The 25,483-nt window shown below is 37.3% G+C and overlaps 1 protein-coding gene across 2 annotated transcripts in view; it reads left to right on the top strand.

Annotated features, from left to right (window-relative positions):
- FAM135B (family with sequence similarity 135 member B) overlaps window positions 1-25,483 on the top strand; it is a 220,671-nt gene that overhangs the window by 150,583 nt on the left and 44,605 nt on the right. For both annotated transcript variants that reach the window (XM_033011811.2, XM_033011810.2), the window contains exon 7: window positions 6,500-6,626. In XM_033011811.2, the coding sequence (XP_032867702.2) occupies window positions 6,500-6,626 (127 nt within the window). The remainder of the gene's footprint in view (window positions 1-6,499; window positions 6,627-25,483) is intronic.

The following is a 25,483-nucleotide window of genomic DNA, read 5'->3' on the forward strand; positions in this document are numbered from 1 at the left end:
AAAACTAGCCAGCTACTATTATGTATCTGCAAAGATAAACCTCCACTTTGACATTGTATAGCAGGAGTTGGGTGGCACGTCTCTCCTAACATTACAGAAAGGACAGTTGTCTTTGGAAAGTAAAGAGCTTGCCTCTGGTGACCTCATTTTACCCAGAATAACAGAAGATGATCCCAGCAAGCCTGGCAGAAGATAAGCAGAAAAAGTTAACTATGTTCAGATTTGAGAGTACTCCCCTGATAAATGCACTGACCTCCACAAACTGCTTAAATACCTTTTATAGTCTCTTACCTAAGCCCCAGAGGCTAAATATGAGTAGACAGTTGCAGGAGGAAGGTAAGGAGGAGGTAGGGCTTTTGGACTCCAGTTTTCTGTTTTGTATAAATCAGTTTGGTTTCTGGCCTGAGGCACTGGCTTCTCTGGTAGCTCCCTGTCACTGGTTTCGCAGCTGGACCAGTCTGTAAGTGGAATCAGAAGTTATCAGTCCAGCATCAGCTGTTAGAAAAGGTGATTTGCTCCAGCATAGTTCAGACTTCAAGAAATATTTCTGCTTTTCCCAAAGGAATACAACCATCTACAATGTACATGTCTACTTAGTCTCAGGTATGCTGCAAGCTCAGGGCCTTTCTTATACTGGACTCATTTAGGAAGCAAACAGCAAAAAACATGGTTTCCTGCTTCATTAATTCCATAGACCTCTGCACCACTCTTTCCCAAGAGGAGTTAACATATGATACTGTTTATAAGTAAAAAAACAACTTGTAAATAATCTCTGAAATAAGTACCTGAATACATCATTTCCCACACTGAAAACAATGCCTTATATGTTGTATTTCCTGTTAAGCAGCATAGACAATAGGATCCAGTTGGCATGTCTTCTACTGAAAGCTTATCCAGTGACTTCAGATTATTTATAGTTTTTTTTCCCCTAGAAGCTTTCTGAAAATGTAAGAGCTGTGTGTGTTTCAGCACCAGACTGCTACTATTTATAGAGACTGGTCTCCCCAGTCCTGTGCTTTGTCTGAGGACTGTGCAGAATCCAGCTCACTCGATGGCCACAGAGTTTTCAGTCTTATTTTTGCTCTTGGGCTTCAGCTGAAAATATTTTCAATCTAAAAAAAAAAAAAAAAACAAAAAACCAAAAAAACAAAAAACAAGGGGAAAAACCACAAACAAACAATACTTGAAATTGCTGCAGACAAACAAGATCCTTCATTACAGGCAGCTGGCAAACCTGTTTTCTCTTGTTTGCACAAGAAAGGGGTTAAATTTCCTCAGGTTTTTGGATTCTCCTCAAATTTCTGTTCTCTTCCTCGCTTTCATACATATGTCTATGTGAGGAGCAAAGTAGACTTTCAGGATTTTACTTGTTAACATTGAATTCTTAGTTGCTCGCTTCCAAATCTCCGTATGAGAAACAAGAAATCTTGGTGACATCTGAGATGGGGAAATAATATGATACAAATTTTGAAGGATGAGAAACCAAGACATAGGTAGTGAAAAATTCGCTCAGTGCCTTGAGCTTGTTCTGCTCTGGTAAGAGGAAACAGAATCAAAGGGACACAGAGTATTTAAAGGTTTCAGCCCTGACCTAGTTCTGCACTGCTCCACTGCACTGAGTGATCGGGCCAACCCTGGCTATCCTTGAGCAATTTTCTGTCACCTAAATTCTTTTATTCTAGGCATCCTTCTGTTCTTCAAAAGCACAACTGATATAGATATATGTAATACACACACTGTACTACCCTGTGCACCTTGAATCTGGGTGAAGACTATGCAGGTCAACTTTTCTACAATTGTAAGCATAGCTGGCACCTACTTATGGGTAGCTCATATCTGAAACTGCCACAGATGTAATACTGGGTAATAAAGTTCATGACTTATTTTCCCTCTCCATCCTATTTGCAAATAAATTAATCCATAGAAAGAAAATGAAGGATTTATGCAGTAAAGAGCTAGTGTTTCCATAATATCTTTATTAAAATAATAATATTTTATAATCTTTTCCTCTAAGAACTCTGGCCTAATATCTGGATGATTTTTCCTTTTAATTGCTACTGTTATGTATCTGCAAAGACAAACCTCCACTTTAACATGCTGTTCTCCTGACCTACCAGCCAAGAAATCACATAAGAAAAAGCTATTATTTCTCAGTCAAACTTTAAAACAAAACAAGAAATCAAAAAGACCCCACTCAAAACTAAAATATATAATAGAATATGACCATATGACTTTACCTGCTTTCAAGATTTATAGCAACTGAGGTTAAATTCAAGACAAATGAACCAGCATTTTCCAGCAAACCAGCAACAATCAAAATCACTAGAGATTTCAAACCAGATTCCTGCTGGCTCTGCTTGGGATGTAGGAAGAGATATCTGTTTCCATTACAAATTTTATTTTAATTGATCTTATCAGTCTTACCCAAGAAGCTCAGAACATTTTACAGTCACAGATTATAACCTTAGTGAAACTCCTCATGTGAGAGAGAAACATGTCTAGAAGAGTACACTCTGTAAATATCCACATATTATTCTCAAAAATAAAAACCAGATCATCCATGTACCCTATGGCCATGTGCCAGTAGTAATTTGACAAAAGCTGTATTAAAGTTTTGAGTTAAAAACACTGAGGGAAATCAGTGTTGTGCATTACATTTTTCCTTGTCTGTAAGAGTTAGAAGGAAGTTCTTGGTGAAATGTAAACAGTGTTGTCAGTGGACAATGTGAGGATTTGATTCTGAGGGGTGTTATTTCTACAGGACGTACTTAGCTTTTTTCAGTTTTTAAAATCAGTAATACTTTATGCATAAGGGACTGAGGGGAAAAGTGATTTCTCCATAGGATCTGGTCTAAATGGATTGCAAGTTTATTTCCTGAACTTCCACTCCTGGTTCACTCACAAGATTATAATTTCTTGTCATTAGAAATGTGATGATTGTGTGGTGGTTTGGTTTTGTTTTTTTTTTTTTTTTTTTGTTTTTGTTTTTTTGTTGTTGTTTTTTTTTGTTTGTTTGTTTTTGTTGTTGTTGGGGTTTTTTGTTTGTTTGTTTTTGTTTTTTTTTTGTTTTGTTTTGTTTTTATTTGACCATTTCATGTAGTGCTAGATAGTTTTTTTCCCAAGCAAGATTCAAATCCCAGTGTTATGATTTTTGCCCCATTCTGCTGAAAACTATAATTTCTAAAGAAATTAAGTTTTGCTTATCAAAAAAAAACAAAAGGTCTTAATAATGAAAGAAGTGAATGAAAAAATAAAGAAGGTTATTTAATTTTGGGGTAGTTTAAACTCTAAGGGAATATTACGTTTTATTCAACCGTCCTAAAGTATTTATTCTGAATTACTGCAATAACACATTGGAATTAACATTTATTGAGGCCAATCCATTTCTTATGCTAGAGAACTGACATCTCATATGTTAGACAAATGTCCACAGAAGATAGAAACCAGAATGATTATTTAAGATTTTGTGCCATAGAATAACTAAGAGGTCCCACATTCAATTCTCCAACAGCAGATTCAAAACAAACAGAAAACACAACGCATATTATGACATGTAATTAATTCCAAAAGATGTTACAGAGGCCAAAAGTATAAATCAAAAAGGCATGGACACAAATTCATAGAAGACAACAATGACTGCTGGAAATAATTATGTGACTATAACCTCTGTGTCAGAAAGTTTTTAAATTTTGATTACTGGTATCTTGCAGGCTATACCACAGAAAAATTGGGACTTTACAAGGCAGCTTACTATAGTATATGTCCATAGGTGGCTGCTGTAAGAACTATGAGACTCTTGTGAAGGATAAAGATATCTCATGGATAAGGTCATCCAAAGAACAGCTAAAAAAAAAAAAAAAAAAGGAAAAATAAAAGTGTTTATTTCACAGAAAATATTAATATTTAGGCATACGTGGTCATTCTCTCAGACATGCACACATTACCTCTTTTGACCTTTTTTACCCTGACTCCAAATAAAAACAAAGGTTAACATACAGGATGATTATTTAAATGTTGGTATTAAATCAATGCTATTAAATAGATAGTCCAAATGGACATGTAAATAACCAAGGTTCAAGATTCATACAGATGAGCATAGTTGCAGTAATAAATGGAAAATATAAATACAGAAAACCACATTTGATGTAGCAAATTAACCTGTATTGCTAAAACAAATTGTCTTTGAGTATTGCATATTTCAGAAAGCATTAGGGGTACCACAACAGTTTGTAAACCTTCTAGTTAAACTTTCCCTCAACAGACAGATGACTTTTTGGCAGGTTTCCCAAAAAAGGTTTTTGTTTTACAGTACTGTGTGAAATCAATTTTCATAAAACCAACAGATTAAAATCCCTTCTCTGCTGTAAAAGCAAAAGATAAATAAATTAAAAAAGCATTTAAAAGTGCTTTTCTGTCCCTTAAAACATTTGAAAGCTTTACTATTATTCAAATGAGGAGTTTTTCATGTGCAGGCAACATTTTTTTAAGCTTCTCTCTGATACCGCAGCAATTTTTTTTTTTTTTTTTCTCCTTCTTGAGCCTTTCCAGCAGACCAGGGCAGACAACATCATCCAATAACAGCTGAAATTATTCAGAGTAGTGTTTATCTCTTGGCTGTTTGAAATTGCTTTACTTTATTTATTTATTTTTATCTTAAATGTTACATGTAGAAAATACATGGAAAGACTTCATGCTGTTAGAAGCAGCCAGCTGGAAATTTCCTGGATCATATATATTAATACATACAAAGCAAGGCCAGATATATGCTCAGGTCTTCTTTACCATCTTCCCCTTTATAGGATGTCCTTTTTGTCAGTATATGAATGCTAGGTGATATATAACAAACATCACTTTTGACTTAGAGGCAAGGCAGGGATTTATGATTAACCTTCTGAAACTGTCCAATTCCTAATTTTGCTTGAGATTCTTTTTCTGATGTTGGACACATCACTGAGTTTCACTGCACAAGTACTTGGGTGATAACAACTACTGCTGTATCTCTCTTTTTTCTTGCATCCTCAGCATAAGCATCTTTCTACTGTTGTGTGTTTCTGTACAGCAGCCCTTACTCAGGACAGTCGTTAAAAACTGAATCCATGAATTATGGTTAATCTGAGCTGACATGGCCATGTGATACACATCTACATAAAGGAATAACCTTAGATTGGAAAGTTTTGGCAGAACGAATAGCAAAGTGTTTTTCTTCTCTACAGTTCATTATTTCAATTCCACCTTTTCCTACATGCTTTTTAAGAACATTTATGGCTGCTTGCATCACATTTAGACTCAGTAATTTGGGTCATTGTGCTCGCCACAAGTAGCCTGATTTCTCTGGATATCTTGATGTAGTTTATGTGCAGCACATGTTATCATAGGGGCTAACAGTGGAATTTATCTCATCTACCTTCAGTTGTTTATGAGGCAGTCATCCTAGACTCTCTTTATAATCTACAATAAGAAATAAGCACTTTGGGTGTGAAATTCATCTGACCTATTTGATAACACTACTTCAGAAGGAGATTACTCACACACTGAAAATGCCAATTCCTCTCCAGTAAATATAAAGGCAGCCTACATTGTTAACTGGAATGTAGACATTTGCTTTGATTAATCCAGGGTAAGAGCCCTAGCTATGCATCAGGACTCTGGTGGGCTCAGTGCTGAGTAAATTCCAAACAGATGTTCCACTCAATAGGTTCATGCTGGAGGTATGTCTCCTCATAGGAGACATACAGATACAGCCATAAGGGAACATGGTAGCCATAATAGTCAGCACTGAGAAGTAGTGACCTCAGCACTAAACCAACTTAAACTCTATCAGATTTTTCAGGAAGAATTTGGATAACAGCAAATCCATGTTTCACATGGGTATGGGAGGACACATCCCAAATGAATGGACTGCACCCAGCAAAAGGAAATGCAGTTTTGGGGATGAAGTCTTGTCATTTTGGTGCTGTAAGATTATGTCATGGGACAATGAGAAATGGGAACCAAAGTTCCAATCCATAATAAAAGAGTGGGATGAGCTATAAAGAATATTGATAGTGATGAGAGATTGTGCACAATTAAAAGAGGGAAGGTGATACTGCTAGAGGCAGAAAGATGTTTCAATCAAGATGGAAGCTGATAAGAAGCTTGTTAAGAGTATTATCTATGTGGATAGATGGAAAGGTTGTATTGTTGAGATATTATGCTGGAAAAAGATCTGTAAGACAGCAGAGAAAGGACTGAGTGAAAAATAACAAGCCACTGGACCAAATGTCAAGAAAGTAACCTCCATTCACATCATGTAACCTAGTGCATACTGGAAAATGTTCATTTTGAAAGTGAAACAAGTGGACTTACAGTGTCAACTGGAAATAATAAAAGAAAAAAAACACCACCACCAAAACCAAAACTGCCAACATTTTCTAAGGAAGGAGATAGCACTGGGACAACAATGACGACTCTTTAACAATACTGCTCTGATTATTTTCCTTCTCAACTTTTCTCCTTTTAGTTTTGCTCGTCCAGGGAAGGGCTCATGGCTTGGTAAAGGCAACCTGGAGGCAGGACCAGACCAATCCAGTATGTCATTAGAGAACCTAGTGTTTGGAGCTGGCTACTGTAAACCCACTTCTTCCGAGGTAAGGAGGATGAACAATGATGTCTCAATTCCATTTGGTCCCACAAAGTGTCCACATTATCTGTGAAGAATGTGCCCTTGTTTATATTGCTAGTAGAGGGATTTTTTGGAAGAACACTTCAAACAGTTCTGCATGAATTACCTGGCACTTGGATACACAGTTCCTGGGTGTTCAGTCCCCACCTATGTGAATAATTTCAGAAAAGTTCAAGATGTATGGATACATCCCTGATTGCCAATGACACTTTTAAGTGTTATTGACACCTAAGACACCTTACATAAGACACCCGAGCAGGTGTCTGCTGCAAGGTAAAATTAATTATTCAGTAAAAGGTCCTTGTTTTCAAGTCTTATGTTTGACAGCCAGAGGAGTTGAGTCATTATTAAGGATGCTGTGAAGGAAGGGTTTGTGTCTGGAGTATTGAGTATTGTGTGTGTTGGTGACAGTATTATGCACATTGCCTTACTCAAGGCAGGACCCACAGTTAGTTTATGCTTTACTATATATGTATGCCTTACTATGTAATTATGCATTACTTACCACATGTGGAGAGCTGCTTGTGCGATTTTTAGTACAAATTTGTTTGTTTAGAAAATAATGATTAATTGGGAGTTTTGGGGTTTGGATTTTGTTTTTGTTTTGTTTTGTTTTTTCTTCTTTTAAGTGCTATCTTTGAAATGTTCTTTGTCAGAAATGTTTCCGCAGATTTAGAAACTCAACCCAGAATATTGGAATCATTAATCATAGAGTCATACAATCACAGAATACCAGGTTGAAAGGGACCTCAAGGAGCATCTTTTCCAACCTTTCTTGGCAAAAGCATGGTCTAGGCAAGATGGCCCATCACCGTGTTCAGCTGAATTTTAAAAGTGTCCAATGTTGGGGAATGCATCACTTCCTTTGTGAGATTATTCCAGTGGCTGTTTGTTCTCATTGTGAAAAATTTTCCTCTTGTATCCAATCAGAATGTCCCCAGGAGTAACTTGTACCCATTACCCCTCATCTTTTCCATGTGACTCCTTGCAAAAAGGGAGTTGCCATCTTCTTTGTAGCCACCCTTCAAATACTGGAACATGGTGATAATGTTTCCCCTAAGCTTTCTTTTCTCAAGGCTGAACAAACCCAATTTTCTCAGCCTTTCTCCATATAGCAGGATTCCCAGTCATTTGATCATCATTGTGGTCCTCCTCTGGACCCTCTCCAGCCTGGCCACATCTTTTTTGTATAGCGGTGACCAAAACTGGACACAGTATGCCAGGTGTGACCTGACAAGCGCCAAGTAGAATGAGGTAATGACTATTTTATCTCTGCTGGTGATGACCTTGTCGATGCAACCCATCAGCCTGTTGGCTTTCTTTACCACTTCAGCACACTGTTCATTCATAGTGAGCTGCTTGTCCACCAGGACCTCCGGGTCCCTTTCCATAGAACTACTCTCCAGCCAAGTAGATCCCATCCTGTGCTGCGCTCCTGGATTATGTTTTCCCAGGCTCAAGACCGTCCGCTTGTCCTTGTTGAACTTCAGAAGGATCTTGTTAGCCCACTCTTCCAACCTATCCAATTCTTCCTGCAGAGTGGCTCTGCCTTCCAAAGTGTCCAATTCCCCACTCAGTTTGATATCATCAGCAAACTACATCAGGGTGCACTTGATTCCATCATCCACATCACTTGTGAAGATATTAAACAGCATTGGGACCAGTACTGATCACTAAGGGACCCCACTTGTGACAGGGTGCCAGTTTGAAAAAGATCTATTTACCACCACTCTCTTGGGTGCAGCCTGTCAGCAAGTTCTCCACTCACTGCACAGACCACTTGTCTAGAACATAACACATCAGTTTCTCTGGGAGGAGACTGTGGGGAACTGTACTGAAAGCTTTGGAGAAATCCAAGTAGACCATGTCCATCGCTCACCCCACATCAACAGAGCAGGTTACTTTTTTGTAGAAAGTGATCAGGTTTGTCAAGTACAATTTGTCCTTGGTGAATCTGTGCTGGCTTTTCCCAATCATGTATTTCATTTGACTTGTGATAGTCCCCAATAAGATTTGTTCCATAACTTTTCCAGGGATTGAAGTAAGACTGATGGGCCTGCAATTCCCTGGATCCTCCTTTAAGCCTTTCCTGTAGATAGGGGTGACATTAGCCTTCTTCCAGTCTTCTGGGATGGCCCCCGAGCTCCATGACTTCTCAGAGATTATAGAGACTAGACTTGCAATGGTGTCAGCCAGCTCTCTTAATACCCCTGGGTGTTAATGTCAGGGCCTATTGATTTGTAGGAGTCAAGCTCCTGTAACAGTTCACATATCAACTCTTCCTTCACTGATAGTGGGTCTGTGTTTGCATTGACCAGGATTTTTGTTCCCAAGGCCTGGGGGCCAACAGTGCTGGTAAAGACAGAGCTGAAGAAAGTGTTGAGAAACTCTGCCTTTTCAGCATTGTTAGTGACTAATTCACCTCTCCTGTTCAGCAGGGGGCCAATATTTTCCTTTGTTTTGCTTGTTGTTTACATACCTGAAGAATCCTGTCCTGTAGTTTTTGACATTTCTGTCCAATTTCAATTCAATATGAGCTTTTGCTTTTCTAACCACATCTCTGCAGTTAACTTGTTTAGGAAACCCTTATTCAAGAGTTCTGATTAACATTCTGCCCTCAACTTCCCTCAACCTTTCCTGTTGAAGCTGTTCTGTATAAATATCAAAAGTATGCTAGCCTAGAGCAGCTGGTGCAAAAGAACTACCAGGAAATTAACTCAGACTGGGACAATGTTTGGCCTGAGGTTGCTATTCAAACCATTAGGTCATTGTATGCTTTTGGCAAACAAACTGACCTCAACCTCTGCCTCTCTGGTAGACAGTCACATCATATAAATTTAAATAACCGATTCAAGTGTTTGTCTTTGGAGACTAATCTCTGTACATCACGCAAGAGAGAGGCTTCTTTGGAGAGTAGTTCCTAATTTTCATTATTGTCGTGGATGAAGTCATGCACTTTACTTGGAACAGAGAAGTAACAATATACTGATATAAAGTTGTGAGTTAACAGAGTTCAATGGTAAATGCTACAGTAGTTTAACAAGATTCAATTGCAAGGTACACTTGATTATTTACTGCATAGAAGACAGGGCCAGACAAAACTGTCAGAGGGACCCTCCCCTTGAGTCACGAAGTTCAGAAAGGACACCCTTGCTTTCTAAATTTCTTTTCAAAGGGGAATTTAGGTGCATCTGGATCCACACCTAGTTCCAGACTTGCTCAATGGTGGTTTATGTCTAAAGGACTATTTATGTACAATCAGTCCTTCATATCACTTAGCTAAAATTTCAAAGTTTAACATGCTATTAATCACTTACCAAGAATCTGTTGTGACAAGGAATCTCTCAGCCTTGAGGAGTAACCTTGAGAGCTGTCCTTACTCAAGGGGGGATCCTAGTGTGTGGTCCGCTGCCATGCAGGAGAGCTCAATGGGCACTGGGCTGTCCACTATTTATGGAGTGAGATGATTGACTTATATTTCCATACTAGCAAGACATCTGGGTCATCTTTCTAGACATGCCTTGGCTACTGTGTTGCCATCCTTCTTCCTAAATCTAGAATAAGATGGATGCAGCTATCATAACCTCCACTGGTGGTTATGGCTTAAACATGGGCAGGGGGGAGCACACAGCCACAGTTATCATCTGGATAAATCTCTGTTGTAAGAAGATAAATGGAAAGTCTAACTCTCCATTACTGTTTTTCCTTTTACTCTCCATGGAAAAATATTAGTTAACTGTGATTAGGAAACCTCATTTCCTTTCCAAATATACTCCTTAGCTGAAAACTCTGTTTTCCACCTATCTCTTGACTATTCTTTGATTAGAGGCTTTCTCTTTTTTTTTTTTTTTTTTTTTTTTTTTTTTCCCCCTCTTTTAAATGACAGCAGGTGACCTATTAGATACCAAAATGAAAGCACTCTATCATGAACTGGTTTTATCACTCTGCTACCCTGCAGGTCATCAGAACATCACACACCAAACAATCATAAATATAATGCTGCACACTCCACCTTGACATGGTCAGATGTGAATTTGCTTAGCTTCAGAAACCTCTATAAGTCATGACATCTGTTCTTGATCTGAGCATTTTAATTTAATAGACTGTGGTGGCCTTTTTGCATATGCTATCCATGATGAATTAGAATGAACAACAACTATTTTTCTTGGTTTAACATAAAAAAATAAAAATTCAGAGTTATAAAATAAATTACTGTGGGGGTAAACATAACTTCAAGTGAGGGACTTGTGACAGTGCTGGTTTATGCGGGAGTTTATATCAAGCCATAGGGGACTGAAGGAAGGGTAGTAATACTGTTTCTTACAGTGCTGCAATACTTTTCACTGAGTCAAGTTTGTTTCTCTTTACAAATATGTAGATTCTGTTCCAAATTGCTTGAATATATTTATTAAATGTAACTTCAACTGGACTATAGACATGTCCAGATTGGGGGTATTTTGCAACCACTGTCAGTGGGCATGAGAATGGATTCTACCCTTTTCATAAGATGAAAATTTCTGACCTCTCTACTCTATATACATTTTTGGTTGGACCCTGTCTACTGCATGTCCAAATTAGTAACTGTTGAATACCTTAAGATATACGACACTTTTATTTTGTTTTGTTTTGTTTGTACACTACTCTGATTTGATGCAACTAGCTAAATCTAGGCTAGAACAATTAATATGTCTTGTCTTCCAAGGCAGACAAAGCTTCTCTGAGCAGCAGGACATGGGAAAATGAATTTTAAAAAGACTTTGGTTAGTTCCTTTTTACATCTACATTGCTGCAAAACAGTTAATGTTGATCTATCCTGTTTTTTGTTTCATTGTTTTGGTTTTCTCTCTGCAAAGCTGAGTTTGGATCCTTCTACTTTTCATGTACATTTCATTGTTTTGCTTGATCTGAGAATTCTTCAGGCTTAAGGTCTTAAGATGCATCTCCTGGGCAAGTGTCTTTTGTTTGACGTCTTTTCTAGGGAACTGAATCTCATTGTTTAGTTCTCTGTTAGAGTGCAAAAAACTGAGACTTTCCTTATTTGAGGTTTACCTATTGAGAGTAAACCAAAGAGAGCTTTATTCCCCATGCTTACAGCAAGATCATTTTTCAAGAATAATTCCATTTGAGTGGAAACTTGTAATGAGTAGGAGCCCTAAATCATTCCTATTACACCCTCTTCCTCAAGTTTAGTAGATGCATGGCTTAAAATCTCAGCAAAATAATGATTCACTGTCCAAGGCACTTACCAACTCCAAAATTTATTCAGTTTTGTAGGTTTGGCATGAATTCTACAAAGTCATGAAGCAGACTGGCTCATGAAAGTAAAGTTTAACCTCAATAATGCCATCATACTCGTGAGACAGACTAGTGGCATGCTATATTGGGTTTTTGTAGCAGAGGAGAATGGGAGCAGGGGTGGCTTCTGTAAGAAGACACCAGAAGCTGTCCAGCCCTGTGGGACAGAGCTAGTTCCAGCCAGCTCCAAGATGGACAACCTGCTGGCCAAAGCTGAGCCCATCAGTGACATTAGTAGCACCCCTGTGATAGCATCTTTAAGAAAGGGTAAACAATGCTGTGGAGCAGCAAGTGAGAAAATGTGAGAAACAGCTATGCAGTCACTAAGGTCAGTGAAGAATGAAGAATGGAGGAGCCCCAGGTGCCAGAGCAGAGATTCCCCTTCAGCCTGTGGTGAAGACCATGATGATACATATTGTCCCACTGCAGTCCATGGAGGACCCCACACCAGAGCAGGTGGCTCTGCCCTGTATGAAGGTGTTTTTATATTTGTTCTTATTTCTCACTCTACTCTGTTTAATTAGTAATAAATTAAATTAATTTCCACAAGTAGAGTCTGTTTTAGCCATGATGGTAATTGGTAAGTAAAGTCCCTGTCCTTATCTTGACCCATAAGCTTTTAGTTGCATTCTTCTCCTTCTGTTCTGTTGAGGAAGGAGAGCGATAAAATAGTCAGGTGGGCACATGGCAACCAGCTGAGTTAAACCCACCACACGTTTCAGACAAGATTTGAACATACAGCTTCAGTAGAGTAGTGGCTGCAATTACAGTAGTTCTAAGCCCTCAGTAAAACCAAAATTGTGCTGAAATATGATGTTAATACTAAATCCTGTTTTCAAGACATCTCTTGAATATAAAGTAGAGGACTCTTATCTTGACATATCATCTCTGGCTCATACATCCCATTTTACCTCTTTCTTCCTCATAAAACATGTCTGCATCAGAGCTAATGTTCTTTTTAGGTCCAGATATTGACTGTGGAAGTTCTCATCTAGTTTATGTAGTTGATTTGCTTTTTCCATACTGAAATGTAGGTGTCTGCCTTCATTTCTAAAGAAAGTCTGTATCAATCATCAGCTTCTCTTGCCACTTCCTGAGCTAAACTTCTGTGTTTGGGCTGCTGGGGTACCACTGCTTAATGATAGATCCTGAAGGCTCCTTGTTCTGCACTTCTGCCTTTTTAACGTGGAGACTAATTAAATGCCAGTGGCTTTGGACTGTACATGTGCATTTTCCCTAGCTCTCCCCAAGTGAATTCTGAACATCACTGACAGTTTCATCATCTCCTTAGCAGAGTAGTTATAATAATTAATCCTATTTAAGCCTTGGTGATTTTTTTTTTAAGTCTTCCACTCTCTTCTCAGTCATCTACCTAGAAAGCAAGGATCTTCCCTTTCTCTATTCCTCCTTCCCTTCCTCTCTAATATTTTCTATCAATGCTACTTTTTATTTCAAGAATAATTAAGACAATAAAGATATTTCTTATTGAAAAAAGATTTTTTGTTGTCAGATAAATATGAAGGAAGATGCTTTTGTGATCAAAATTCCATTACAGAACAATCTACAGAATAAGAAAATGTGTCAGCCCATAACCTATACTCACAGGGAATATGTATCACAGTAGATTAACAATATGTTCAAAATAGGATCACATCTACTGCAGGCTTGGGAGATCTAGTGGGGTGAAACAGACTGTGTCAAGCGTGAGCTGTGTGTGACTGGCCTCTCTCAGGGGCATCTGAATTTCCTCTGGGGTCTGCTGAATTGTTTTCCTTGTGAGGAAGTTCAAGGAGTTGTTTCAGATGTTACAAGGTCTGTATCTGAACGTCACACTGACTCATGCTTTCAGGTGATCTCAGGACAGAAAAATATCTACAGATCCTGAATCTACAATAAAATAAAAAGAAAATGTTCCTTGCAGGACAGAAAATTGAATAGTTACAACTTCGGGAGTTTTATGCCTTACCCTGTACCATACACCTCTTCTGTACCCACTGTTGTCAGGCTGCTTTAATGTCTTTGTAATGTTGTGCATCACATGCCTGCTGTGTTATAATCAAGCTGAGTCAATGACATACTGGGGGTTATTAATAAACTGTACTCACAGTAATCTTATTTTCATTTGGATAGCAGTTGCACTGCAGATAAATTTACTTCTAAGTAATCAGATTGATTAATTATATGACTTCCCATTAATAAGGCACTAGTGTTTGATAAGAGGTGTTCTTCATCTAACATTGATGCAGCTATCCCAAAAGACAAAGTTTATGCCTAGCATGATACAAGAACTAAGAGTGTAATTCAAATAAAATTGTGTTGATGATAAGAGTTCTTTTCCACAGGTAGTTTGCTAATATTTTCATCTTTTCAGCAACCTATGAAAAACTTATGCTGTTTCGGCCTAACACCAAAACATTATTCAAACCCACATTTTTATGTCACTTATGTCATCTGTGTTTTATTCTTTTCTTCTGTATAGTTATGGCTCTTCAGCCTCAATACTTCACTTTTTCATCTCTTGAAAAAAGATGGTTGTGCATCAGAGAATAACCCATGTAAGATCCATTGTGGGAATTGCAATATGCCCTGAAATCCCAGTTTAGCTGGGAGAAGAGCAATACATAGCTGCAAACTTCATTCATCTTCAGACATAGGAACCTTAATATAGAGATTCCTTTCTTATATTTATTTATTGGCACAGCAGCTGTCTTTCTAACTTAATTCCATTGTTCCTTTTTTTTTTTTTTTTTTTTTTATTTTCAGGACATCTTCTGTGTCCTGGCCCCAAAACAAAGTTTTATGAGAAAGACACAGAGACAGAGAGACACACAAAAAGAAAGGGAGAGGAAGGGACAGGGGAAGGCTGAAGGAGAGGGGTACAGGTGAAGGAAGGCAGGGCAAAGCAAAGCAAGGCAAGCAAAAATAGATGCTAGCTTTGAAAAGAACTAAAACTGCAAAAGACTAAAATTCTGCTATTTCCTTTTAAAGGAAGGGCAATTTCTTTTTTTCCCCTCAGGAACTAGCAGAGGTTCTCTATCTCCTGCTAGAAAAAAAGGAACCTAATGTGTCTAGAGAGTTGTGAAGCTGCCAAGCCTTTTTTTAACTTTTTTTTTTCTTTCTTTTTCTTAACTGTGTACCAAGGCAGATGTTTTTCAAACAGTACCTGATTATTTTCAAACTTAACACATAGTTAAGATTCTGATTTTAGCAATTCAAAACTTGAGTATGTAAGATAGATGGTATGTATTATTTAACATTTTAAAAAATCAATGTTTAAAAAACCCCGTAACAGTATTTAAATTAGCTTTTACTTATAATTACTCCATATAACTAATCCAGACTGCAGCAGTATAGTTTACATCAAAATTTATTCCAGAATTGTTATTTTTACATGGAAATGGCTTTATTTTTGGTCTCAGACATCTCTGCTTTGATGTGAGTGTGGTATAGAAAGCACATCTTTAATGTGTTAGCATGAGTTTGTAATGGGTGGTTTTAAAGGAACAGGATTCTTTCAGTGTCTTGTTTATGCAAATGGTGATTGGTTGTGATTGAGACTCCATCAGATATCCAACACATAATTATTCTGAAATAGTCAGAGAGCTGATATACTGTTCTTTATAAGGTATAATGACAAGTAGCTTTAATCAATGTGTTCAGGGCATCATTTGTGATAATTACTGATAAAGTCTTTAATCTTCGGTTGCCTGAAGATAAATAGCTGATCTTTAGAATGAACTAAATGATTTCCTAGCTGTAGCATAAAACATGGTAACTAGTAATGTGACAATATCTGGTTTCTTTAATCATTATCATATTTCCTTTCTGTGGCTCTTACTTTTTGTTCTGACACGTTCAGGGTACAACAAAGCAATGATCTGCATTATGATAGAGTTCAAAACTGATCTTAATTTGGGATTAGGCCTAAACCATGATGTTGAAAAATCTTTGCAATCTTTTCACTGTGAGTATTCAATTGAAATTTCATTAAATCATCTGGAGATACTTGTGAGCCTCCAGAAAGGATGGTGATGGAGTCTCTGGAGAAAATCCTCAGGAATTGCTCATGTTGGACTGATAATTGGTTCCTTTTGAAAATCAGTAGAATTTGCATAGGAAGTTCCACTTTTCATATTTATTTTTTTGCTATTTTTTTGCATTGCTTATGTATTGGAAATAATCAGACTCCTTAATTCTCTTTAGAAATCTCCCTGTTTCACTGTGACAAAGGCAATCACACCTAGACTTGCATAATTGAAAAGTTTTTTATGCCTAATTTAGAGTAGTTGTAAGTAGAGTGGTAAAAGACAAACTGATCATGGAGAATTTATTTCTCTTTCACATCTACTATTACAGTTATATACTGAAGAAATTCTTTGGCTCCCATCACCATAACTTCTCACTTTGGGGCTGAAATTCACTGATATAGTTTATACACTCATTCTCTTGAATGACATTCTTTCAATTAAAATTTTCCCTTTCTACAGATTTTAGCATTGATTTTTGAGGAATTTTATAGGAGTAGGCTTGGGACAGGTGTTTTTTTTTATTTCTTCTCTGAAATGGAGTGCATGAGCAGCAGGAACAGCCTTTCTGCTCTTCACTTTAGGAAGTGGACTTGGCTGCTCTCTACCTTTTGATAGAGTGCTTTATGATTCAGTTTTTCTTTCTTCTCAGTATTTTTTTTTCCAGTGATACTTTGTTGAAAAATTATCTTCATATGCCCTAAAGAACACTACGATAATTCCCACTGACTGATGGTGAGAGAGTTCTTGAAAGGAGACCTGATCAACTCTCACAGCTTCCAAGCTGATGGCATTTCCAACAGAAGCACAGATGCCAACAACAGCACAGTTGAGATCCATCATCTGGAAGCTAACCCTTTGCTATTGGCAGGTGTCCCAGACAGCAGCTCAGGGACTAGGGAATGAGAAAAGAGATTCCCTCTTTTTCCAACCACTTTGTCTTCTCTTGTGGAAACAAATCTTCAAGTGGCAGCTACAGCCCGTACCTCTGTTCATAGCCATCATGCCTGTCATAATGACCCAAGAATCATTTTCACAGCGAATACGAATTATAAGGTTTTGTTCAGTGCTCGGGATAAACATTTAGAAGCTCAGTCCCCGTGACATCTGCTTGTGCACAAATGACTGCCCCTGCTCCAATGATCTCACAAGTTCTCTGAGGATCAGACAAGTTTCAGCAGCCTGACAAACAGAAAAAAAATGGGCTAAGAGAATAGAGATGGGTCAATGTGTTACGATTCTCAAAAATATTGCCAGACAGAGGTGAATAACACTAGATAAAAGTTTAGCCAATATAGATAAAACATTTTTTGAAGCTTCATGGCAAGCTAAGAATAATTTTAGAAGTTTCTCATTGCAAGAATAACTTCTCCTAAAATTGATTTTACTTAATCATGTGTTCAGAGTCTGCACTGGAGTGTTTTGATGAGCAGCAAAAAAAAAATAATTCGGGGCAGAATTGGGTGATGGTTCAAGGAAGCTCTTTACATAACCAAGAAAGGTGTGTGAGTATTCAGACAGTTAGACATATGAGTATTTGGGTGAAAATCTGGGTCTAAATATCTGTTTAGGGTAAGCTAGACATGGTCAGATGCATATGAGCTTCTGTTGCTTCTTTCACTGGCATAAACCTTAAGAAATCAAGCTTTCAGTCAGTATAGTTTTACAATAGTATTTACTTCTGTTGTTCCCAGCTTGATAGTATGGTATTTAAATAACGTCTGATGCATTGATTCTGTCTGTGCATTCACTCACTCTGTTATCCCAGGATAGCTGGGAGTGTTGTGAAGCATGAAAGAGCTGCAGTATCATTCATCTGTAATGTCTCGTTTCTAGCAAATCAGATAAGGCCAACGGCCTATTCCCATCACTTTTCCTTCTTGTCATGTTCATATAATAGTTTGGGCTAGAATGGACCTTTAAAGGTCATCTAGTCCAACCCCCCTGCAATGAGCAGGGACATCTTCAAATAGATCAGGTTGCTCAGAGCCCTGTCCAACCTGACCTTGAATGTTTCCAGGGATGGGGCATCTACCATCTCTCTGGGCAACCTGTTCCAGTGTTTCACCGCCCTCATCATAAAAAATGTCTTCTTTATAACTAGTCTGAATCTATCCTCTTTTAGTTTAAAACCATTACACCTTGTCCTATTGCTACAGTCACTATTAAAAAGTCTGTCCCCATCTTTCTCACAACCCCCCATTAAGTATTGAAAGGCTATAGTGAGGTCTCCCAAGATTTTCCCAAACTCCTTCCATGTGCAAGAGAAAGCCATAAAGTCATTTGAAGGCACTGTATGTCTGCTCTTTGATGATACAGACAAAAAGTCCTCATTGTCTCACAAGTTTTTGTTAGGTCTTGAAGCAACCTGCAACATCTCTGTTGGAATTAGGTCTACCTTGCACTGGTATACAGTTGGCTGATGAGAAACATGGGTGAAAGCCTGAACAGGACAGAGGGGTACCTCCAAAGCAGCATTAAGTCGTGTTACTGGGGGTGATAAAGCACTCTTTCTTCTCTAAGTATTCTGTTTCTTTTGTAAACAAATACAGTTTTATGCTCCAGACCTATCAGTCAAATCTTCTTTCTCCTCTACTGAACTTAATAGAAGTATTTTATTTAAAACCATAAAATGATGGCCTGCATAATAATGGTAAGCTACTCATGGCTCATGAAATTTGATTGTCTATCTTTGAGTGTAAATTACTTGAGGGCTGGTACATGTACTATGCATAATACAGGAGGTATCTACTGGGCTAAGAAAACGAACCTGTGAAAATGTAATACTTATGCAAATTTATACAGCTCCAACTATTCAGAATTTCCCCATTTTGTTGCAATAAATTATAGCAAATTAATATAATTGCCTTAAAGTAACCTACCCAGAAAAGTTTCTGATTAGCCATTACTTCTGTTTCAGTGTTAAAATATAAATTGTGGATTTCTGAAGTGGTAGAAAGGACTAACATTTTTTTTATAATTGGCTTTGCAATTTGAAGTATGCTTGCATGTATGTCAAAGAGCTATAAATGATTCATTGCCTGAGAGTGTCATAAGGGAAGACTTCAGGAATGCAGCATAATGACAGCATTAGACATTGAGCTGTTTCCTGGCAGCAAAAGACAGAAACCACATCCCCCCACATCAAAGAAAGCTAACAAGCATTATAGCACTTAGGCCAAAGCAGAGAATTTCTTGTGCAGACCAATTGTTTGCAAGAAGAAAGGTGCCTGTAACAAGGGCTGTAAATTATTATTTTAGGGTGTGATTGGTCGAAGTAAGGTAATACTTCAGAAAAACAAAACAAAACAGGTTTTGAAACATTGCTAAGAGAAAAATCTAATGGATCTCACTTGGTCACTTTGAAAACTTTAATTTTCTGAGTGATGGAACTCTCCAAGCCACAAAATTATCTTCAGTAAAGAAACTGGGGAAGGAATAGAAGTTGATTTGTCTCACTTGGTTTTACAACAAAACTTGGAGTAGAATCTTGCAAGAAATATTCTGTTGATTAATTTTCACAATAAAATAATGGACAAAATTCAGGTAACCTGAAATATATCATATTTATAACAAGTAAAAGGATTCTTTTTCTTCTCCATTTTTATAGACCATAAGATAGTGTAACACATTGCCAGAAGGTTCTTCTGTGAACTTTGTAGGATTTTCCACAAATGTGCAAAATGACAGCACTGACAATTCCTACAGTTCTTGTTCAGAAAAGTGAGGGCTGTGGCATAAACCAGGATTTGGGCAATTTGAGGGAGATTTTTCCTGAAGGCATGCAATTTCTGAAGTTGTCAGAGTTTAGGTTTGAATTTTCTTTTATTTGTTTACTTCTGTCTCCTCGGTGAGTATTTGATACTTAGCTACAATCGGTTGCAAAATACAAGACTTGTTGGACTTGTGATCTGATCCAGTTGACAGAGCCTGTACAAATCAGGATACTTTGTTCACATCTTTGGGAAAAAAACAAGAAGTCAATCATGAACAAAGCGGAAAGACAGGGATATACAAGAACATTTGCAAATAATAATCAAAAAATAATAGTGCTATCAATAGAGGCATGATTTCTTCCCACCTGCATATGACTCATACGAACCTACTTGGTAACACTGTGGCTGTGTAACAGACTGAAAGAAACAATAAAAGAAGAAAACCTGCCTTAGTAACAAAATGTCAAACTTCTTAAAAAATGAACCCATAAAGGTTGAAGTAATTTGTCACTGCCAAAAGACAACTAAATATTTCCTCTTTAGCAATTGTTTGACAGTGTTGTTAATGTTTAAATTTACCAAGCTGAGGAAGAGTTCAGAAATAATGTTATGATTGTTCTGATTTTTATCTCCATTTGTGAAGACATAGTTAATTAACCAGGATGCAGCAACTGCTCTTATTATACAGATATCTACACTGAATTCTGGACACAGCTCTCAAATAAACAGATATTGGTGGGCATGGTTGGTGCCATATCACTTCTTTCCTATGAGACTCTGTGTGATCAATAACTAAAATGACCCACTGGGAAGCTGTTTTCAGATAATATCTATTGTAAAAGTCACATCATAAGCCAACCCAGTGGGAGTAGAATGACAGGACTCAAGGTGATCTTGTCAACCTGCAGTAGTCTGAAAAGCAAATGGTGCAATTCATAAACATCCTGTTCATAGGCAGGAATGACAACATATCACAAATCCCAAGAGGCTCATGTCCCTATACCCTTTCTATTAAAATAATTCACAAGCCTTCTTGGTGCCACCATGCCATGTTGCAAGAGAGTAGATACATGTTCTCCACAGCAAATACCAGTGGGTATTGATTAGAGCACAGGCTCAGGCCATTAAGATTCATAGGGAATATAGACATATGTTGTAATGCAGAGAGACACTGTTTTGTCTTTCCTGTTTTGTTTACTTTTTTTTTTTTTTTTTTTTTTGTCCAGCCTCTTTGAATTCCATGTTCTCCAAGAAAAGGAAATATCTCTTATTTTATATCGCATGATGCTTTCATAATGATCCTCAGATTTTGCTTGTAGCGTCATCAAAACTCATAAAGGCCTTTTCTACAAAATGTAAACTGGCAATGAGGAAATTCATCCCTCATTTAAGTGGGACATGCTTTTTGATAATCTTTTTAGTATCCTTTCTGCATTTTTGTCCTGCCTGGTTCTTTAAATATTCCTTTCTTTGGATAAAAGGATCTCTGTCTTTGACTTTGTATCTTTCCTTCTGCACAAATGTCAAATGTGCTCATCTCAATATCTGAGAATCAAATCATATTTCTACCTGTAAGTCTTGCACCAGTCATGAAAGAGGAGATACAGAAGCAAATACTGCTTCTTGGAGTATCCAGCAATGCAGTGCTCATTATAGAAATAAAATATTACACATTTTACAAATGAAGACTCCAGTCTTATGTCTCCATCTAATTTCTCCTCCTTCCCCATAGATCAGGATCCATGTCCACTTTGTCACAAATTCCCCACTTGCTAGCTATGGACTCTCTTTCCCTCTGCTCACCTCATAGGTAATGCTGGTGTATAGTCAATAGGCTGCACCAATGAACTCAGTTTTCAATTCAAATACACCTCTTTAAGTCAAATTTTTGCACTGTAATATTAACTCGAGCATGATTTGTGTACCATCAGGGTCATCAATACCAGAACTTCATGGCTGATATCTTTTATTCAACCTCCAGATTTGGAACAGTCTTCAAAATAAACTTTTTTCAGCCTGCAATAACATTAAATATCCATTCTTTATCTTATGACAAGTTGGTGCTCCAGTGTTTGAGGTAATTAACTCTTCCTCCACATATGGACATATTTATAGCTGACTATAGTTTTATTTTAAGAGAGTAGCAGGATGCAAAGTGGATGGGCTTTTTAACCTTAAAATGGCAGCTTCATGTCCTACTTTCTCAATGTCTTCACACAACATAAGCACAGTTGGATGGGAAATTTCACTGATCCCAGGACAAGTTTTCATTGTCATGATCTGCTGCATAAGCAAATCAAGCTTGGTTGTTACAGGTAAATTTCTTTAATGAGACCACTGCATTGATCCTGTGTTTAATGTTAGGGTATCAGTCAGGATCCTCTTCCTCTGATTCCAGTGATAATATTCCACCTTAAAAATAGGACTCATCAAATGTTTGATCACTGCGATATTGAATTTTGAAGTAATTTATGTGAACATTTTGGCAGGGCAAAAGAAGAAGCAAATTAGAGAAAGCCCAAATGGAGTAGCAGTGGGACAAGTGCAGTGCAACTTTGGTTATTTCTCAAACATGAATGATATGCAGAGGATGCAGTGTCAGCCTATTTCTCCTCATATGTTGTAGCCCATTGGTATGCCATTTTCCTAACAACCAGGAGAGACCAAATACTGTGTTCAGAGATAGGAAGGGGTGATACAATCACTGAGTTCAGTCCAGTAACTTTGTGAGAAACTCAGAAGAAGGCATGTATTATAGTAAATTGGAATATATTTTCCATATGAATATCCTGTCTACAGTCTGCTACTTATTCTTATGCAGCTTAAAAAATTGTTATGATATCCTGTGTTATGTTACAAGATTCAGCACATGGCAATTTACCTAGCTTCCCAATGTACAGATGAGATTTAATTTGTATCTGTAGCTCATTAAGAGGGTGTGCTATGTCTGTTACAGTGCTTAAGTGACAAATCTTGAAATAAGAAACAACAGTAATTAGATAACTTGCAATCACTATTAAAAATGTCTTTTTTAAAAAAAAAAAAAAAAAAAGAAAAAGAAAAAAGAAGGGTTTTTCATTTACTCAGAACAAGGAAATACTTTCTGTCTAAGTTGACCTGACATGTTCTTTTTTTCCTAGTTTGGGCACTGAACTGTAAAATCAATTATTTCTGTAGCTCTAGTCATATGTGAAGAGATCCAAGCCTGAAGTCACTTTCTCTCTGGCAGTGACTGGCAGTATTTAATAGAGCCTGGCATTTCTAAATAGGAAGCTGTGGTCCTCACTGTTGCTTTTATTAAATAAAGAGCATTTAAGAGTGACCATTTGCTCTGGATCTGTGCATCAGAAAGCAACAATGAGCCGAGTAGTTTGGTGCGTGCAGTATGATAGAAGTTCACTGTGTTTGATACCATATTGTGCCAAACACTGCGAGCAAAATGGCATCTGCAAGAGAATGACTTTTAACTAATTTATTTGCTAGGTCCAAACTAGCCCACATGCTCTGGCAAAGTATCTTTGGTTGGCTCTTGTATCAGCCATGACCATACACTCCTGCAGCGAACACTGTAAGGACAACACAAGATGGAACCTTAATTTCCCTACACACCACTTCCATCTCAGGTCCCTCCAGTTTCTGCTTTTTGTCTAAGTTAGGGGATTTCCAAGCTCACACTAGACCCAAATATGCTCTGGGACTGGTCGTCAGCTCCTTGGAGCCATCAGCTACTGCTGGATGAAGAATCCAAATCATTATGTCTGAAACATTTGTGCTGTTTGAGGGAAGAAAAAATCTATTCAAATTCAGGATGCCTTGCAGTTCTTTTCCTCTCCCTGTACCTGGAAAAAGTTGCTCAGATGATCTTTCTGAGCATTAGTTTTCTCAAATGTAAAACACAGAAAATGGTACTGACTTATTTATGATGCACTTTAGATTTTATGACAACCACCATATAAAAGCAGAGCCTATTAATCCTTGTGTGTTGCTTTTATTGGCATTGATATTTCGGTATTTCCAGTCTGACATAAATATAAACCCCCCAATTAAATCCTGATTCTTGATCTAACAGCCGGGAACTAAAAAAGTAAATTAAATTAGAAGCTCTGTTATCTCTAAGCCCTAAAACGTCACCGTACACTAGGAAAGGACAGTTCAAAGCTGTACGAATTAATTACTTTACATTTTTTTTTTTTTTTTTTTTTTTTTTTTTTTTTTTTTTAGTAAGCACTGGGGTGTAACTTCTCTGCCCATCTCTGAATTGTCTGCATTCAAGCTTCTAGTTTAATTTTCCTTCATGTGCAATCTGTGGAAAGAAAGAATCATTTCTAGGAAATAATGCTTTATAACATCAACATCTGAAGTAGAGGGGATGAACTGTGTTCTGAAAATGCCTGTTTCTCTCTATGTTCTAGGAAGGGAGTCCAGGGTGATAAGCTGAGCTGCATGTGTTTAGAGTCCAAATATAGAAGTTTTGTTAGATACTAATGTCACCGTTCCTATGTGAGCAAATTCAGACGTATTAGAACTTTTATCATTGCCATTTATGTAATTAATTGCAAGCTTTTTAAAACAAAACTATTAGGATGTTATAAAATCCTGGGAAGCATGTATTTATTTATTTAATTAATTATTAATGTATTTAATATCAGACAGTACATAGTATTAATTCAAAGAGACAAATTCGTCCGCCAGCTGCTAACCTGATTTATTACATAACATAAACGGGATACACTCCAGCCAGAGCAGCAGCTGAACATCTCCTTCCCTGTCACTATCTATAAAAGTTGAATCAAAACATTTCTGATATTTTCTGTTGTCCTGAATGTCAATTCTAACGGTACAATTGCATTACACCACTGAGCAGGATTTCCTTCTATTTGTGTGAGAGTGTACATACAGGTGGGAGTGACAAAAAAATGTTAACAAGTGTCTTTTTGAAACTTTACTGGTTTTATTCCTGCTGCCTGCAGCGATGTGTAATAACAAGGCAGTTTTCAGCTCAGGGGTCCTTGTTTGATCACAGCAACAGAAATGGATTTGCTTTCCTTATCTGTGAGTAAGCAGCACGGACTCTCTTTAATCAGAAAGGACATTATACTAAAGCCTTTTTTGATGTCTCCACTCTGTTATTTTGTTTAGGAGGTCAGAATTTACACCATATATGTGTGTGTGTTTGTAAATATTAAACTTAAAATTACATAAAAGGACCAGCTTTTTATATATATATGTCTGCCTATCTATCTATGCATCTAAGCTTGTCCCTTTTTTCATAAACAGTTATTTTAAAACAGTTTGAAAATCAACCACTGGTTTTCCCCATAATATAATTATTCCATATTGTTGTATCATCTCTTAGCTAAAGGATACTTCAGTGTGCTTTGTGAATGTTCCCTACGCAGACTCTTAATAATAACAAGATGAAGATATGGACTAATATGTGTCATTTTCATACATATATCCAACAGAGGGAAAGGAAAGCATGTGTCTTTTCTTGTGCCAGATGATTCAGTGCTCATCTTGGAAGAAGTATGCCTCCTGTCAGACACCTGCTCTAACTTTCATGAGACGTCTACCCAGTGCTTAATTTATTGCTAAAGAAATGTTTTTATGGCTTTAATTTTCTCGATGGTGATGTATAACCCTAGAGATCAGATGGATGAAATAGAATTTTTCCCCTTCTTTTTAATCATCATCGGAATTGTTTAAAGACTTCTATCGAATCCCTATGTGTGTTTTTACATGAAGAGCCATCATCATTGTAGATATTTGTGATAATATTTAGGATG

Source organism: Tyto alba, unplaced genomic scaffold, assembly GCF_018691265.1.
Source record: "Tyto alba isolate M040663 unplaced genomic scaffold, T.alba_DEE_v4.0 Super-Scaffold_9, whole genome shotgun sequence".
NCBI lineage: Eukaryota > Metazoa > Chordata > Aves > Strigiformes > Tytonidae > Tyto > Tyto alba.